The sequence below is a fragment of the Mirounga leonina genome, unplaced genomic scaffold (assembly GCF_011800145.1).
Source record: "Mirounga leonina isolate KUSES-001 unplaced genomic scaffold, KU_Mleo_1.0 Mir_200, whole genome shotgun sequence".
NCBI lineage: Eukaryota > Metazoa > Chordata > Mammalia > Carnivora > Phocidae > Mirounga > Mirounga leonina.
The window spans coordinates 14,567,280-14,580,570 of record NW_023270503.1 but is presented as its reverse complement, the minus strand read 5'-3'; the positions used below and the strand labels follow the sequence as shown (position 1 = coordinate 14,580,570).

General features: G+C 42.7%; 1 protein-coding gene across 1 annotated transcript in view; it reads right to left on the bottom strand.

The window, feature by feature from the left end:
• Positions 1–200: 200 nt before the first annotated feature.
• The window catches only part of TEX14 (testis expressed 14, intercellular bridge forming factor), a 99,452-nt gene continuing 86,361 nt past the window's right edge, over positions 201–13,291 (bottom strand). Inside the window, exons 27-33 of the mRNA XM_035026733.1 lie at positions 12,091–12,165; positions 9,399–9,476; positions 8,548–8,647; positions 4,515–4,607; positions 2,295–2,404; positions 990–1,041; positions 201–522 (exon numbers count right to left, since the gene is read on the bottom strand). Coding sequence (XP_034882624.1) covers positions 486–522; positions 990–1,041; positions 2,295–2,404; positions 4,515–4,607; positions 8,548–8,647; positions 9,399–9,476; positions 12,091–12,165 — 545 coding nt within the window. The 3' untranslated portion in view covers positions 201–485. The remainder of the gene's footprint in view (positions 523–989; positions 1,042–2,294; positions 2,405–4,514; positions 4,608–8,547; positions 8,648–9,398; positions 9,477–12,090; positions 12,166–13,291) is intronic.

Sequence of the window (13,291 nt, the reverse complement as noted above, 5' to 3'; positions counted from 1 at the left end):
TTCTAAAATATGGATGACTGGTGCCGGTTTATGTGAGAGGTGGTAGCAGTAGCTGCTTATTAAACGTCAAACTTTATAACAGAAATTGAAGCCTCTTTGGGTGGCAGTTCCTCTCCCAGTAAGTAAAACAAAGAAATAGCTCTTACACGGCTACAACCTAAATTGGTATTAAAAGTAAATATTTTATTATATAACAGGAGTTAAAGTGTTCAAAAATCTTAAACAACAAAACCAAAAGCCATTCTGGAAACAATGAGAAAATTTTACAATAAAAGCTTTCACTTATCAGACATGTGAACCAGAAACAAACTGTTACATGTGCTGCAAACAGATAGGGCCAGTGTTCTGTCTATTGTGGCAACTGAACAGAGTGTGAGCTACGGAATCACTGCCCTGATGGTGACTGCAGCAGGTGAGGAGAGGCGGGGGCTCTCGAGCAGGATGCTCCAACTCAGGCCAGGAGTCCACCTATGATCCAATTCCCGTCAGTCAGACAAGTCACTCTGATCCAGCACGATTATCCTGTGTGTGTATTTTTTAAAGAACAACAACAACAACAAGGAGTTTTGAGTTGGTGTACATATTTTTGAAAGACACAAACAGCAGTTTCTTTCTATTCAACTGAATTCAAGGGAAAGGGATTTTGATCTTTATATTCAAAGGAGATCATCAACTAGTATATCATGGGAATGCACAATGACTGCAAAGCAACTGAAAGCAGCATTCTGTCCTCCATCTGTCTAAAACTGCTCTTGTGCTGAATCTACTGACTACTTCACCAAAGTTGGCATGAATTTCACCTTATATTTTAATTAACTATAAACATTAACAGATAAAAAATTGAGCAACTCTGAATTCATTATCATTTAAATAAATTTATTAGTAACTTTATAATTCATGTTTATTTAGATGCTGGCCAATGTTTAAAGCCTGTTCCTGTTGTCTAGAGACAGTAAACTTTGACCTATAAGCATACGCCAACTCATTACCTGGATGGTTCAGACCAACCCAGTCGCTTCCAAAAACAGGGTTTTAGTTCCTCTTGATGAAATATAGAAAGAAGAAAACACAACCCGATTACTGTCTGGGTCAAAGGGTGCCAGTATTCAGAAGTCACATTAGTGTTCTTTCTCTAGTTTAGGGTGAACTGTCTTACCAACAAATGGTTGTTTTCTTCTACAGAGAGAATCTTTCTAAAAACACGGTTAATGGGCTTCCCCTCCTAACATTCTGCAGCTCTCTGTCACAGCAATGGACACTAATGATGCTAATTCACAAAGTCCCTGCATTATGTTCTCAGTGAACTCAACACTAGCTAAATGCTCACACACTCTGGACCCTGTGCCAGTCAGAGTCCCAGAGGGATTCAAATGCATGCCCAAGCCCTTTCACGAAGTGACCACTCACACAGGGATAGTCAGAGTTAAGGGAGCAAACAAGGGCTGGCAAGGCGTCCAGTGAGCAGCAGCGGGAAGCCATTATCACTGCTAAGTCTAGAGGGATTGGGGTGGAGGTGGGGCAGAACAGTTACTGGGAGCCAGTAAAGCTGGAACTAAGAAGGACAGGCTGCCTCACAGAAGCTGTGCTTCTGGAGGGACGGCACTTCTACGCAGAGACTAGGTGTTGAAGTCGGCAGGCAGGGGAAGTAATACCCCACCTACCCTTCTACCCTCTTCCCACTGACCAACGGGAAGCCTGCTGGCCAGGAAGCCCAGGAGATACAGTCCACAAAGCACAAAACAGGGCAGAGAAAGGAGGAGAATGAGAATGAACCAGGGAAGGGATACAAGGGATACCAGATATTCTGAAAGAGTTAACATTTCTAACTTCCTAAGTAGAAGGAACTTTAAATATAGAGGGGTGTCATTTCTGAATGACGCCTAAAGCTCTGTTGAAATAGTTTTGAAATAAGATTAATTTATCCTTTCACATTACTTGTAGACTCCACTTAAATTCCAGTTTATGACTTCTTATCAGATTCTGCAGCCTCTGTGTGAGCTAAATTTAGAACTCTTTTGAAGACACTAGATAATTAGAAGCAAAACATCTTCCCACACAGTGTGTAAGATAAGATGATGAAACTGGCCAAAGGCTTGCTTTAGAAATAGAACTGGATGTTGTTACTGTTTTGTGATGAAGATACAACTGGCAATTAAGAGAAAACATGGGCTGAACTAGAGGAGGAAAGCACAGAAGGATTATGTATAGCATTTGGGAAGTATTTCTAAATAACTCGGATGCTTATCACAGCCCAAGGACTCCAGGCTACATCATAAATAATCATTCATTCATACCTTCTTCAGAAGTTCCTAAAAAACTGTCTGATTTCCTTCTCTCTGATTTGATCCTTTCTTCCTCTTTTGTCTTCTTTTCACCAGCTTCTTGGTCCTTGATATTTGCCTCCCTTCAATGACAATGATTTTGAGCATCAAACCATAAGCACAATGGCCAGGAGAACAGGACTGCTCCGAAGGATTCATAATAGGTGGCCCTAGTGGCCAGGCATTAGCTTGTGCGCTATAATGTATATTAACTCACTTAATTCTTATTACAACTCTATGAGGTAGTCACCACTACCATGAAGCACAGAGAAGTTTAGTTACAGGCCTTGTAAGCCCTGGAACTGAGATCTGACCTAAGCAGTCTGTCTCAGACTCTGCTCTCAACCTCGAGGCTATATTATCCACCTCTACCCAAACCCCACAAAGCATTTCACTTATGTTCTAATTGGTGTCCTTTTTATAACTACCATTTATTTTATTACCTTACTTCATTTCCTGAAACTCTCTCTGAAGTATCTCTGATTGAAGTATCTAATGATTTAAGGCCACGTTTGCCAAACTAGTAAGCAGAAAGCATCTCCCCCACTCAACGGTAAGCTCCTGAAGAGCAGAGACATCCTATCCCTCTGCTTCTCCAGCACAGCGCTTGGCTCACTGTCAGTGCTCAACAGATGCTGGTTCAACCAATCTGACACTGTTTAGGGATTTTCTTCTGTTTTCATTTGCTAAATATTCAAAACAAAATATGTAAAATGAGAGAGAAAATAAAGCCAGCTAGAGCAAAAAGGATTTTTTCCCTCCTAACCTCTCATCACTGATAGAATCATAGGCTCTAGAATGGGAGGAAGCCTTGAGGGTCTCTCCCACCTCCATCCAGATGACCGGGCCCAGCGTTGTCTAGCCTGTGCTTGAGTGGGAGGAGCTGGTGGTCAAGGGAGTGTAAAGGCAGCTGTTCTATCAGACGGCTATGGCTCTTAGAAAGAGTGGGCTTTGCTGCATAAAAATACCTAACTCTGCAGTTTCTAGCCACTAGTTCTGTCCTTTGGGGGAGAAGAGAATAAGCAGACTCTCTTCACTTCACAGTATCTCAGCGATTTGAGGGCAGCTAGCAAATCCCCAACCCCATCCGTGCTTCTCAGGCTGAGCCTCCCCAGATCCTTCAGCTGTTCTCACAGGACATGGTTTCCAGACGTCTGACTGTTCTAGGGCCACCCTCTTCTGTTTGTCAACATCGCTTTTAAACTATGGCACCCAGGAAGACGCTCCACACTGTGTCCCAGGAGTCCCCTCTCTAGCGTGAGACATTGCCTTGCCCTGGACAGTACATCTCTGTCTGTTCAGCATTAATGCTGCATTGACCTTTTTAGCAACTGCATCAAACGGAGATCTCATGGAGTCACTACTTATGCCCTCTTCAAGAAAAATTTCTTGGGGCGCCTGGGTGGCTCAGTTGGTTAAGCGACTGCCTTCGGCTCAGGTCATGATCCTGGAGTCCCGGGATCGAGTCCCGCATCGGGCTCCCTGCTTGGCAGGGAGTCTGCTTCTCCCTCTGACCCTCCCCCTTCTCCTGCTCTCTCTCTCATTCTCTCTCTCGCAAATAAATAAAATCTTTAAAAAAAAAAAAAAAAAAGAAAAATTTCTTCAATTCTTACCATGTCTCAAAATGCATGCTAAATGCTGAGCATATAAAAATAAGACACACTTCCTCCCTTCAGTGAAACTGCAGTGAGGAGGAGCTTCCAGTCAAAAATTCTCCACTAGGTCAGATACCTCACATTCTGTACATCTCAATGCTCACTTTCATCTTTTAGAGGAATCTAAGATTTCCACCTGTCAAGACTATTTTGAATCCACAGTCTATCACCTATCACATTAGCATTCATTCTTATATTTGTGTTATCTAAAAATTTGATAAGCATGCCTTTTCTGATTTAATTCAAATGGCTGATGAAGATGTTGAAGGTGACAGGGCCAAGGTACAGCAATCTTAGAGGCCTCTCTGTATACTGATATCAATCTGGTGATCAGTATCTTGAGCGCTGTGGGTGGTTGGAGGAAGAGGGGCAGACAGGAGTCAAGGCTGGCTTAACAAGAGCAATGTAATGACATCACCAGACACTCATTCTTCAAGGAGTCAAGGTATTTAAAAAAAAAAAAAAAAAAAAAACACCTAAAATCTAGACCTCCTTCCTGAAAAAGAAGAAAATGATCCCCTGATGGGAGAACAATAACCTTGTAGAACCTTCAGGGAGATCTTGTAGCTCCATGCTGTCCTCAGGGGGCTGTAGCCATCTTTCTAGGTCCTCATCGAGAGTAGAGTGAGCTCTGTCCAAGGGTAAGTGAAGAGAATTGAGACAATTCTTGTCCCATGACAAGGAGGCACAGTGTTTTAGGGTGGGGAAGGCCCTTCAAACCCATGCTTTCACTGTACACATGAGAAAATGAGAGCTCGGTGAGACTACCTACAGCAGCAGAGGTCACTGAGATCCGATTTAAATGCAGACCAAAACCCTTCTTTAGCCTCTTGACCAAAAGCCTCAGCACCCATAGTTACCTCCCAAAGTCCAATGTTAGACTCAGTCTCAATTCTACGTCATTAAGTCAATTTCTACCTGAGGCTAGAACTGTACACTCATTACTACTTTTTTTGGATGAAGAACTGCCTCTGAGGCTAACGGATGCAGAGAGTGTTTCTGGAAGGCCTGAGAAGTCCCACCGTGGGCACCTATCTGTGTCCAGCACAGCCAGCCCTTCTGGAAAACAGTTATAGTAGACAACTTCTGATCACGAACAAAGCACTTTATACAACCAAATTTAACTTGGCTTTTTGAGCTAATCTTCTTTTGCTTGAATAATGATGTACATTTTTACTGAAGGTGTTTTGGGGAGTTGGAAGGGCTGGATTTATACATTACAGAAAAAAGATTTCTTTAATTATTTACTATTTTTTAAAGATTTTATTTATTTGTCAGAGAAAGAGGGAGTGAGTGCACACAAGCAGGGGGAGCAGCAGACAGAAGAAGCAGGCTCCCCACTCAGTAAGGAGCTCCGTGGGATTCAATCCCAGGACCCTGGGATCATGACCTGAGCCGAAGGCAGATGTTTAATTGTCTGAGCCACCCAGGCATCCCTAGGAAAAAAAGATGTCTAAAACTTTTAAAAAGTATTTATCTTCTTCCCCCTTTGCCTCTTTGTCTTTTCTGTCTCCCCAGGACCTTCCTTGCTGGTCCCAGGGCTCCAGTCTCCTCCTCCACTTCCCAGACCTTCCCTTCCAGGTCTTTCTTCTCCTTCCTCATACAGAATAATTTAGCCCTTGAAGAGTGTGACAGAAACTGGATTCACTACCTAAAAGTTATTCATAGCACTCTTCTCCCTTGCCTTCTTCTTCTATAGCAGCTAAAAAACTAAAAACTCAATTTATAGTCTCCCTTGCAACTGAAGGTGGTCATGCATCACATTTGGCCAGTGAGATATAAGTAGGGCCTTATATCTCCTGCTGGGGAGGGCTTCTGGGAAAGTGCTTTCCAGATAAAAAGGGGCAGAGTCAGAATATTCCTTTGCCCCACCCTTTTATCTCTGCCTGGTGTGTGGACAGCAGCCATCTTGCAACCAGGAGGTGACAAGTCTGAAAATAAAGGTCAACATGCTAAGGTGGCAAAGCAGGAATATCCAAAGAGCCTAAGTCCCTGACCACATCACCAAGCTGCTACACCAGGCCTGCCCTGCCAGCCAGTGGGACTGCCTCTTGTGTGAGACAAACTCATCTAAGCACAATGGTGGTGTTCTCTATCATTTGCAGTTGAAAGAATTGTGCAGGCTACCCTAAGGATCCACAGGACCAGGATTAAAATAACACGAATGGGGCGCCTGGGTGGCTCAGATGGTTAAGTGTCTGCCTTCGGCTCAGGTCATGATCCCGGGGTCCTGGGATCGGGTCCCACATCGGGCTCTCTGCTCCTTGGGAGCCTGCTTCTCCCTCTGCCTCTCTCTCTCTCTCTCTGTCTCTCATGAATAAATAAATAAAATCTTAAAAAAAAATAAAAAATAAAAAAAAATAACACGAATGGTACAAGGATAGATTCAGATCCTCTTTTTCTTCAAAATTTAGACACTTTGCTCATCGTGGATTTTTTGGCATCAATTTTCATTTTTAAAAATGCCGCATTAAAATAATTTATCTTGACTCCTGCGTTTTTTGGTGTCTCCTTCAATTTTGTGCCTAAGGAGTGTGTCTCACTCACCTCATGCCAGTCCTGGCCCCAAATGACAGTTAGGACAAGGCAAAACAAGTCAGAAGGCACAAGAGGTGAGCTGAAGTGGTTTACCTTACAGCACGGGTCAAAGGAGAGCTCTGAATCAGGAATGGAATGGGGTTTCTTGAGGCAAACTTGTGTCTTTATTTTTTATTTATTTTTTTAAAAATCTTTTATTTATTTATTTGACAGAGAGAGAGATAGCGAGAGCAGGAACACAAGCAGGGGGAGTGGGAGAGGGAGAAGCAGGCTTCCCGTTGAGCAGGGAGCCCAATGTGGGGCTCGATCCCAGGACCCCGGGATCATGACCTGAGCCGAAGGCAGACGCTTAACGACTGAGCCACCCAGGTGCCCCACAACCTTGTGTTTTTAGACTCAACGGTCTAGATGATTGTCCCCATTTTCTCTTATTTGGCTACAAATACCTAAAAATTCTCTTCTAAGGCCTTTAATTGAAACATTTTTTTTTTTTAAAAGCTGAAACCTATGTTTGCCTCACAAAATGAAGTAAAAACAAAAACAAAAAACCAACCTGACAAGAAAAAAATCCTATTAAAAAATGGGCAAAGAACTTGAATATTTATTTCTCCAGAGAAAATATACAAATGGCATGGACCATATGAAAAGGTATTCAACATCACTCATCACTGGGGAAATGCAAATCAAAACCACAATGAGGTATCACCTCATACTCATTCCATTAGAGTGGCTACTATCAAAAAATCCAGAAAATAACAAGTATTGGCAAGGATGTGAAGAAATTGGAGCCCTTGTGCACTGTTGGTAGGAATGTAAAATGGTGCAGCTGCTGTGGAAAACAGTATGGTATTTCCTCAAAAAATTAAAAATAGATTTACCATGTGATCCAGCAATACCACTTCAGGGTACATATCCAAAATAATTGAAAGCAGGATGTTTAGAAGAGATATTTGTACACCGTGTTCATAGCAGCATTATTCACAGTAGGCAAAAGATGGAAGTCACCCAGTGTCTACCAGTACATGAATGGATAAACAAAATGTAACACATAGACACACAAACACACACACAAACACAGGAATTCAGCCATAAAAAAGAAGGAAATTCTGGGGCGCCTGGGTGGCTCAGTTGGTTAAGCGTCTGCCTTTAGCTCAGGTCATGATCCTGACTCACAGGATCAAGCCCTCTGCTCAGCGGAGAGCCTGTTCTCCCTCTGCCTCTGCCGCTCCCACTGCTCGTGCTCTCTCTCTCTCAAATAAATAAAATCTTTTAAAAAAAAAAAAGGAAATTCTGACTATGCTGCATGGATGAACCTTGAGGATATTATGCTAAGTGAAATAAACCAGTTACAAAATGACAAATACTGTATGACTTTACTTATATGAGATATCAAGAGGAGTCAAATTCACAGAAACAGAAAGTAGAATGGCAGTTGCTAGGAACTGAGAAAGGGCGAATGGGCAGTTGGTTTTTGAGTATAAGAGTTTCAGTTTTGAAAGAAGAAGAAGATAGCAGGAGGGAAAGAATGAAGGGGGGGAATCGGAGGGGGAGACGAACCATGAGACACTATGGACTCTGAAAAACAAACTGAGGGTTCTAGAGGGGCGGGGGGGGTGGGAGGATGGGTTAGCCTGGTGGTGGGTATTAAAGAGGGCACGTTCTGCATGGAGCACTGGGTGTTATACGCAAACAATGAATCATGGAACACTACATCAAAAACTAATGATGTAATGTATGGTGATTAACATAACATAAAAGAGTTTCAGTTTTGTAAGATGAGTAAGTTTAAGAGACTGGCTGCACAACAATGTGAATATACTTAACACTACTGAACTGTACCCTCGAAAATTTTATGTTGTTTATCTTATCACAATTACAATAAAAAACAAAAAACTTTTAGGAATAGGGGCTATTTAGGATAGTATGAAGAAAGACCTTTTCTTCCCATCTTATTTGTCAAATATCAGAAGAAAAACTAATACAAACTAATACCATATATTAAATCCTTTCAGATGTCCAGCTTTTTCTGTTACCTCTCTGTGTCCTCTTCTAGATCCTGAGTTTCTTTGGTCCAAAGCATACTGCTATGTTCTTTTTCACAGTTAGTTGCTTGTTCTTCTAAATGCCTTTGATCTAAAAACAGTTGAAAGACTTAACTTTATTAGAACATCAAAAAACAATTGAGAAAGGCTGCCTTAAAATGGAGTGCAAAAAATTAAGGTTAATCAGTGGTCCCTGAAGCATGCACTGCACGACTTCTTCCCAGGAGAGCCAGGGACCAGGTGGCAGTCTGCAGGGTGCCTGCATCCACAGCAGCTGCTTCTGGGGTCTTGGGAGCTCTCTGGTGCCAGGTGAAGCGACAAGAAACCTTACCTGTGCCAAGACTCAAGAGAGACAGAGGAAACAGAGGAAAGAAAGGACACATAAAAGAGGAGGCAGGAGACCCTGGAAACAAATTGCCCAGATTTACTTTGGGGGACTACCCTGTTCTCACTTGTTAGATGTTTCTAGGTTGAAGCCTCAAGGAAGGAATTTGGGTGGGGAAGGGTAGTACCCTTTAATGTATGCCAGGCATTTCGTAATGCTATCTCATTTCATCCTGCCAGCAGTCCTATGAAGGGAAGGTTTGTTCAGTATCTTACAATGTAGCAGGCACTGTGCTTAGAGCTATTGCATACATCAGGAGGTAGGAATTATCATCCCCATTTTACAGATGAGGATGACTGAGGCTCAGAGACATTAAAGAGTTTGCAGTACAAAAGTGGCAACTGAGGTGGAATTGTGCCTGACTTAAAGGTCCACAGTCCCCCAAATGTACCAATGTGCTGCCAAGGACAGTGTTACAGCAAGGACCTGATGAAAAAAATTTGGGTAGTTGGCTTACCATTTGCAGTGATGCCCAGATGACTTGCTGTGTTCTCCCCCAACACTGTGGATGAGGCCTGCTCCTGCTTCAAGTGCTCTGTCACAATCATACAGAAGCAGAAGGCAAGTTATTTCTTCCTTTACACGTCACACCATTCTCTAGGGCAGTGGTTCTCAAAGGGTTGCCCTATACTCTGACTTAGATATGCAAATTCTCAGGCCTCATCTCAGACCTACTGAGTCAGAAACTCTGGGGGTGGGGCCAAGCAATCATATTTTTTTACAAGCCCTCCAGGTGACTCTGACAGCTGATAAAGTCTGAGAACCACTGGTCTAGGGCATTCAATCCCCTCCAACACTAAAAATAAAAACAAAAATGGTAACGATGATAGGTCACATTTGCAGAGCTCTATGTGGCAGGTACTGTTTTTAACTTACACACATTCATTCAAGATTAATGTTTGCAGTCTTCACAACAATCCTACAAGACTGATCATGTGATTTCCATTCCTGTTTAGCAGATGAGGAAATGAAGGTAAAGAAAGGTTGAGGACCTTGCCTGGAATCACACAGAGTAAGATGCAGAGCTGGGATTTGAACCTAGATGGTCCAGCTCTAAGATCTACGCTCTTCACCTCCATTTTATCCTCTCTCAAAAAGTGTGGAACAACATCAAAGCAACCTCCAGTTTTCCTCATCCCTGTGGCCTATGTTTCATATTTTTTACCTAGTTTATGAAAAGACAGAAGGCAAAGAATATCTATAATTTCCAGTTCCTGAAGAATTGACCACAAGACCAAGACAAGCATCGGCTAAACCCCGCATCCGGCTTTGCCTTTGTTAGCTGCACAGTATGCTTCAAGTGCTCCCCGCAGAGCAGGGAGGTAGCTGGGAGGCAGAACACAGAGGGACCATGGGTTCCCTGATGCAGCCCTGTTGTGTGCAGGCACAGGGCTCTCTCTTCCTGCAGGTCAGGAAGCTTCCTGGCAGCTCCTGGGCATCAGGCCCCATTTGATCAGTTCAAATAATTTGAAATAAAAAATCCATTTTTATCCTTGTTAAAAGTAGTCCCTTGTTGATCTTAAAGGATCATCTATATCCTAGGGTTCTAGAGGATCCTCCCCTTTAGGCCTTTGTCAGAAGCCTAGAGCTTTGGATGTGGGTCCTCCAAAAGAACAGATGTCAACACCAGGTCACTCCCCAAAGCTCTCCTGAGGTGGAACAAGAGAATGATAATATACAATAATTGCGTGGGAGTGCCCATTATTAGGAGAAACTACCCAAGTGCCCTCTCGCTTTGTCTTTCTGGGAAATTACTGACCCATGTCAAAGTACAGACATCACCTAGAAACCTGGTCCAGATAATTCCCATAAGTAAAATGAGTGTACTGGGGTACAGCTGTGCCACGAGGCTGAAGCCCAGGAGGAAGCCTGCTAACAGTTGCTGAAATGGGGGAGTCCATATGGTGACTGAAAGAGAAGACAGCAGGATCCAGAGGGAAAGTATTGCTAAGGTCAAACTACAAAGGAACCTACAAATACTACCTTAAGTCATGACCAAGGAACAAATGACACTGAGAATTTACCTGAGCTGGACATGTGTAGGTGACCTTTACTCTTATAAGCAGCAGTTCTATTGCTATACTATGAAGAGCAACTAGAGAGGAGGATTTGCAAAGACTCCCTGGGGATTTCTAGAGAAGGAGAGCCAGTGTGGGGATGGGAGCCCTAAGAGCTTAACCTAACATCCCTATGACCCTGTGGCAATGCGGGAGAGGTGTGATGAGGTAAGAAGGGCCTGTGAGTACGGAAAAAGAAACTAAGGAAGGTTCTGGCAGCTCTGACTGGTTCCACCCTAGTTCTTCAGACCCACAGTCAGGGGCTTGGGGTTGCGATAGCTGTCATTGAGTCAGACCACATAGGTCCTCTTTTACCTCCCTCTTTCTGATGAAACACAAAACCTCAGAGACCCTGAAAACCAGCTGGTGCATCTCAGGAAATTCTCTACAGGCCCCATACCAAGAACTGGGCCATCAGAGGTCTGACAAGATGTGTCCTCTCAGGGTAAGGGGCTGGTCAGCCAGGCTGTCAAGAAGAGAACAGTCGGGTCTTTCCTGGGTAAGGAAACCACCTGTCCCAATGTTTCCATTTATTCAGCATCGGCTCAGCTGGGCAGGGCCAGCCGATCCAACTACAATTAAATTGAGCTGGTATAACTGGGTCTCTGCCTGAAATGGAAAATTCTGGTTTCATTAGGTCTTATGCCACTGACATCTCTGCCCCTGGGAAAGTGATTCATCCATGCTGCCAATACCTTTAATACCTCCTGCTAATGGCAAAACTGAAAGTACAGGATGTCTTGGCCTCAGTAGCCAGACATCAGGCCCCCAAGTTATGGCTGGTTTCGTTCAAAAAGGAAGTAAAAAAATCCCTTTAGTAAAAGAATTTCATCTTAATAAACCACTCAAATGTTATTTCTCTTAGAATCATGACCATAGGCCCTTTAAGTAACAAAGCGACAAAAGACACAGGCTAATTATCCTGGCCAGGTTTCAATAGTAGTGTGAGGCCCATTTTATTGGAAAACTGCTCCTTCCTGAATTGTGTACATTCGATCGGACCTTCTGAGGGTCTTTTGTACTAGTGCTTACACTTGAGACAAAGAACCACACTGTGGTCACGGAGCACATTCGGTATTAAACATCCCTTACCAATTTCGTCAAGCAGCTCCTGAGATGGTGGTGGTAGCTCATCAATGTGATGCTGTGAAATGGCTTCTACTAGTGCTTAAAAAAGATAAAGGGGGAAATGACTTAACACCCTCCTGGCCCTGAACTGGATTTTCACAGCTTCCACGTGGACTTGACCTAGGACTTCTCAACAGTAAAACAAACTAAGGCAGGGAGACAGCATTTCACATCAGCAGTCCTAGCTGAGACCTCCTAACATGTGAATGGGTTTACTCCCCCTTTTATTACAAACCCTTTCCTACTTTGCCCCTTACCCAGTACTGATTGATCTGTGTCCTTTCCTCCCCAAGGATATTAAGGGTAGGTGAGGTACAAATTCTTACTAAGCGGCTGCAGGCTCCTGGAGGGATACAGAGGCTCTGGACCACTCAAAATGAACAAAACATATAAAGTGGGAGGTCTTTCTCTATAGATTATCAGGCCAGGGGATGCAGAAGCAACCACTCTTTGGGCCTTTCCTTAACTGCTCAGTTATAACACTAACCCAAACCCCTCAGCATAATTCACAAAATCCAAGAACTGTACCAAAACATAAGACATTGAAATTAATATACCAAAGGCAATACACCTCAAGAGCTTTTAACATTCTCATACCTTTTTATTTGAAAACCATCTCCTAAGAATCTATCCTAAGAAAGGGATCAGAGGTACAGACAAAGATTTTTGTACAAAGAGCAAAAATTAGAAAACAATATAAATCTTCAACATTAGGGCATGATTAAGCAACATATGTAGAATGGACTATTATGAAGCCATTACATATATTTACAAATAACTTCCACTGACTAAGGGGAAATCCTCAAAATACAGCATCAGAGAAAAAAAAGGCCAGAGCTGACACACAATTATGATCTCAACTATGCTAAAAATATATACATTTTTGCATATTGAAATATGAAAGAGAAGGGTGCCTGGCTGGCTCAGTCAGTACAGCATGCAACCCTTCATCTCAGGGACATGAGTTTGAGCCCCACGTTGGGCAGAGAGTTTACTTAAAAAAAAAAAAAAGATACATGCCAAAATAGTACAAGAAGTTAAAAAATGGTGGTAGAATTAAGTGGTAGTGTTTTTTAAAAGCTCTTTTTAATTCTCTAAGTTTAATAAGTATACTTTACTTTTATAATCAGAGGGAAAATAGCATTTCTTTTGGTTTTTTTTTAAG